Source organism: Bactrocera neohumeralis, chromosome 5, assembly GCF_024586455.1.
Source record: "Bactrocera neohumeralis isolate Rockhampton chromosome 5, APGP_CSIRO_Bneo_wtdbg2-racon-allhic-juicebox.fasta_v2, whole genome shotgun sequence".
NCBI classification, from domain to species: Eukaryota; Metazoa; Arthropoda; class Insecta; order Diptera; family Tephritidae; genus Bactrocera; species Bactrocera neohumeralis.
The window spans coordinates 61871325-61877140 of NC_065922.1; the positions used below are offsets into that span (position 1 = coordinate 61871325).

At 37.7% G+C, this 5816-nt stretch overlaps 1 protein-coding gene across 1 annotated transcript; it reads right to left on the reverse strand.

Moving 5' to 3' along the window:
* Positions 1–326: 326 nt before the first annotated feature.
* LOC126759427 (anosmin-1) lies at positions 327–5496 on the reverse strand. Its single transcript, XM_050474217.1, has 7 exons — positions 5315–5496; positions 2233–2912; positions 2040–2158; positions 1770–1963; positions 785–1137; positions 657–723; positions 327–593 (listed from the first exon to the last, which is right to left on the reverse strand). Exons 2-7 carry the CDS (start codon positions 2892–2894, stop codon positions 420–422), a joined length of 1569 nt encoding a protein of 522 aa, XP_050330174.1. The 5' UTR covers positions 2895–2912; positions 5315–5496; the 3' UTR covers positions 327–419.
* Between the last annotated feature and the right edge of the window lie 320 nt (positions 5497–5816).

The window sequence follows — 5816 nt, forward strand, 5'->3', positions numbered from 1 at the left end:
TAGGTACTTTTTAGAAGTTATTGCCTATTTTGAAGCAAACATCTCTTTTATTACAAAAATGGTGTACAAGCATAATATTTAGTTGAGGGATCCCTACAAGAAATTAAGGTATTGCATCTTCCATATTGAATAAATAATCGAAGTTGATAAACTATGATCTTAAGCTTATTTTTTATAAATAACTACTTCGAAATTATAGAATTATGATCAATTTTATTAGATTTCTAAATACCACAACGGACCAGCTATAAGATGACCAAATGAGATCGACCAATTAGCTAGAAATTTGGAACATATTGAATGGAAATTACTTTTTCAAGACCAAATACGGTTGGTCGGTTAATTTATTGTAAATTCGTAATAAAAAGAACTTATTCTAAACTCAATAATAATTATTATACATATTTGAACACGTTAGATTAACATTTTAAGGTCTCTTTTGGAAAGCGATTTTTGAAGGCCTCACATTTCGGTGTCGTAAATGAAAAATAACTATTCACTGCACGTGCTGACTCGCCGAAAGAGTTGGATCTGTAAGCTTTGAGCACATAAGTGGTATCGAATTTTAGTCTGTTAAATTCCACTGCATCTTGCTGCGAATCAAAAGCATAACGTTTTTAAACTCAGTGTAAATTTCAACAATTTGAAATGCTCACCTTCACCCTTATCGCGCTGTATTCTCGCTGCTCACAATTGCTTTCTTTTGGACATAATTCGTAAACCCTGAATATATACAAAACTTTCTTAGATTTATATTTGTAATTGATTTTCCATCTTCACTCACTTCTCTTTGTGTGGTAAAAATCCCGTTATGTGTACAATCATGCCAAACTTACGACTAAACCGATAATTTACTTCATATCCTTGAACAGTTGATGCTGCTAATGTAGTTGGCTTGGACTCTCTTTCATGGGTTCCTGATAAGGAGTTTTCACTGTTGGTGTCAATAGTCTGTTCTTGTTCATGGCCGTGATGCGAACACCTGAGTGGTCTGTAGGGCTCCGCAGGTTGGGTCGTGTTATAGAGTACTGAGCACTTGTCAGACTTCAAACGTCGGCTGCCATTTATGGATATGGATTGGACTTGAATGTAGTAGCTGGACTCAGGCAAAAGTTCCTTTATTTCGAAATAGTGTGCCTAATGGTGAGAACAAGTAAAGTGAAAAAATATTTTAAAACTATTTATTATACGATTATATAGATCAAAACTAATTGTGTTAAAAAATCAATGTAACTGGCTTAAGGAGCACCATATACAAGTATATACGCATATCTATCGAGGTTTGCTTGCTTTCAATTAATCATTTTTAAGTTCTACAAACAGTTTCTGCGCTGATGTTTTCATCCGAATCAACACTAAAGTATTTTACTTGATGCGGAAGCGCCTTTTAGGAACATGACCGTCGTTAGCCCCTTATAAACTTTTAGTAATCCGTTTTCGGAATAATGATTGACGCTTTAGTTCTCTTATCCACTTATTGTTTACTATAGGACAGCTATTCCTTATAGGAACTCCGCGAGCTTTGACCAGCCGCCAGGAATTTTACATTATGGATATACATAACTGTGACTGTGCACCGTTTTCTCGCCATCAGGAATCTGTAACAAAACCTAATATATCTTAATCTAAGTATGCCATGAGCAATTACACCCACATTCAGAAGGTTGGTTAACACTGCTCTGATGTAAAAAGCAGGTTCAATGGGAAAAAACAGAAATGTGTGGGAACTTTATTCTAAAAACGAATAGTACGTTCGATTAAGCACTTACATCTTTGACGTAAGTTTCGTTCGTTATAACTGATTCATCGTTATTTCTCACATAGAGCGACCATATGACTTTATACTTTTCAATCGGCAAATTCGACTTTGATGGGCACCAAGCAATTTTCACCTTATAATGGTGACCATTAAAAAGGGCGGCAACTACTTGCACATCAGCGGGAGACTTGGGAGGCTTGGGATCTATTAAATTGAAGTAAATATAGATATAGTGTTATGCTAGAATTGATGCATACAAGTAAAGGAAGCTGATACTCACTATGCGTTAAGCGAAATACTTTGGAGGGTTCAGAATAGCCACGGAAACCGTATGCATTAATTGCCGCAACACGCGCTTGATACCAGTAACCAGGTTTGAGGTTAAACGATATATCAATTCTATAAAGGTGAGAAAGAAAATTGGTAGTTGGAGTACAACTTTACGGTATAATTCATTGGTTAGGTTAGCAAACCTTTTGCTGCGTGCATCCGAAATCTCAGCAATTTTCTCCACCAGTTGACATTGCCACGGACTAAGCTTTCGCTCAGCGTAGGATACGCCGAAATGATACCGCACTTCCACATGACAATAGTAGGTGGAATTTGCCGAAGATTCAATTCTGATTTCCACCTTATTTCCGCGCCCCAATTTGGAGTATATGATTTTCGGTATTGGTGGCAACAATGCATCCTCCCGCACGTCGATCGCTTCGACGCAGACCGGTCCGCAGCCAATGTCGCAACACTTCTGCACCAAGGGACAGTCGGAGTCGTACAGGCAGTTGTCGAGGCAGATCAGCTGCTGCAATGGCGAGAGTTTGGGTAGTGTAAAATTTCTCTTGTTCGGGCAGAAACCGCGTCGTGGTTCACGATAAATGGACGCTTGGCACTGTTGAAAACAGATTTGCGGATCTTCCATGGTAGTCCTCACACTATCGACCGCACATTTGGCATTACATTGCAGCTCCACAATTTTATCTTTCACATCAATGGCTGAGCAGTGTTGAATAGCTGCCGCGTTATGGTGCGAGACGTGGGCGAGCTGCTTGCCCAAAATGTGCTGAACATATTGTAACAGGAAAATTATAGTCCAAATAGATGTGGACACAGGATTAACTGAGAGCGCATTATCCATTTTCACAGTAAATAACGGCTGCAGATAAAAAATATGACTTTAAAGTAATATACGAGTTGGAATATACATACATATTACGTATCGCATAAAACATATTATGCAGTTCCTCTAAATAAAAAATAAACTAATTAACCTATATATAATACTCTTAAACTACACAGAAGTTTCTGTCGTTTGATACTTAGCAACTAGTTTTGCTATACTCTACTTATACACAAAGCAATAGTCTAACAGACTTAGAAAAATGCATTTGTGTTCTTTAAGAACAGTTACCACATCTCTAGCGAAATAGCATAGATTTCGACACGAATGTTTGCTTGAACTCCTCAGTAGTCCAAGAATCGATTGTGTAGAGTTTTCTTTTTAAATAAACTTGGGACACAAGGATGATCAGATAAAAAACTTTGTGGTGCCATTCGTCCCCTCTTTGTGTTGCAGGTACCATGTATGAACGTTTTTCTCGCGGTAATAAATGGTGAAATCAATGAAGTACCATATTCATATTTCAAAACATATTACACGCACTGTATTATAGATTCCTTTCACAGGTAAGTATATTTCTCATAGCATAAAAAGATTCCCCTTGATTTTGATCGATTAGTTTTCATGGCAGCTACATGGTGCGTTCCAAAGTAAACAGGACTTTAAAAAAAAACAGAACAAATGGTTTTTTCGGCAAAATCAATTTATTTTATTCAAAATAGTCTCCTTCTGCTTCAATACGGCTTTTTGCACGGTCCAAGAACATGTCGAACGAGTGTTTTAGCTCGATGGCCGGTGTGACCGCCAGTATGCAGGTGCAAGCCTTTTGAATGGCCTCTTTGTCTGCATAACGCGTTCCTTTCATGGGCAAATGCATTTTTCCGAAAAAGAAGAAGTCGCACGGTGCCATATCAGGTGAATACGGGGAGTGGTTAATGGTTAAAATGTGATTTTTGGTCAAATAATCGTCCTTCGAATGTTGGATTCTGCGCAATTTTTGGTCGTCAGTCAATTTATGCGGAACAAACCGTGTACACACCTTTCATAAGCCAAAATGTTCGGTCAAAATGAGATAAATCGATATTTTGAAGATGTTCAATTCCATTTCCATGAATTTCAATGATGATTTCGGCTGATTTTTGATGAATTGACGCACAGTTTCGATGGAATTTCCGGTGATCACGGATTTTGATTGGCACGTGTTGATCGTCATTTATGTCCTCAGGACCACTTTGAAAACGTTGAAACCACTCATGCACTCTGCTACGGGATAGGCAATCATCGTCATAAACTTGTTTCATCAATTGAAACATTTCGGTAAAAGGTTTACCAATTCTAAAACAAAATTTAATGTTGACTCTTTGCTCGAAGCTCATTTTCGCACCGATAACACAAACATACTGACACTTGAAACACAATAACTTCACTTCCAATCGATGAAATGTCATGAAATTCTCACTGGACAATCGATAAAGATAGCCGATTCTAACGCACTAGTCAACATATAGATGGCGCCACCAGGGGGCGCTAGATTCAAAAAGTCTTATTTACTTTGGAAAGCACCTTGTATATGCTATAGCGAGGTTATTTTGGATGATCTAGAAATTTGTTCAGAAGTTTAATTTCCATTCCCACCAGCTGATGGGATATCAGAAGGTATGAGCTCCCAAGTGTTTAAGCATCGATCTTGAAACGCGGGACAAACAAGAAGGAAGTGTTGAAATGTTTCCACCTCGTCTTTTTCTAGGCAGTTTCTGAAGCTTACGCCCGGTAATATGCTCAATTTTTCAGCATGGATAGGGCAATGGTCTGTTAGAACTGCCACAACTGGAAAAAGGCTAGCCTTACTAAGGCAAAGAGCTTACCGAATCTCTTACGCTCGATCTTGGGTCAAAAGAATCTTGCGACAAAGCACGAACCTATAGTGGCTCAACGCTGACCAAGCTCTCGCGAAGCCCGGCTATATAGTAGTAGAACACACGAGGAGAGGAAAACAACGATCCGATCCCATTCTACAGATAGCATTGATAGAAGATGACGAGCAAAATTTCAGATCGATAACTTAAAAACTAAGGAACTATAATAGTACGCGTATAAACAAAAATACGGACGGACAGACAGTTTGTCATGGCTTAAACGACTGAGTTCATCGTCCTAATTTTTTTTCTATACTTTATATATGTATGTATATACATATGTATTTTATAGGGTCTCCGACTTTTTCCTCGTGAAGTTACACCCAAACTTCATATGCCCTATTCATTAAAAATTAATATTATTATATTCATCAAGATGTCAAATTGAAAATTAATTTTTTTCTATTGACAAATATTTGTATCAATAATTATAATATATAATATAAACAAACTGAAGATAACTACTGAAGTATATGTATCCTGAAAAGTATGAAACGCAAAACACTAGCAACACTTGATTACCGAGTTCCGGAAATAGGATTATATAGTATGTAAGTTTTTTAACAGCGCACTAAATTGCAGTTTTATGTGCGTTTGTTACGAGATGCACCCGCGACACTCAACACGCAACGTAAGAGAAGCAAAACTAAAGACTAAATGCGGATCAAGTGGTGTGTCGGCTCGTCGCTCTGTTGATCTCTGATCGAATGTACAAGATTGGCGATCGAATTGAAATTTCGCGAGTGCAGCCATTGCGCTTTCCATTGCAATTTATTTCGTCTCGCAGAGAGTATGGGAAGTGGCCTGCGAGTATCTCTAGCACGTTAAAGAAATTGGCGCGAGCATTTAGCTCAGATATTTATATGTGTACATACAAACTTTATTACATACAAGCATACACCAGTTGCATTGTAGACATAACAGCTGCTCATTGATACCCATATTTATACTTATTTTATGCGATTAAATTCGTTTAATTCATGCACTTTCATTATCACTTTTATGTAGATTTGTATGAAGGTCT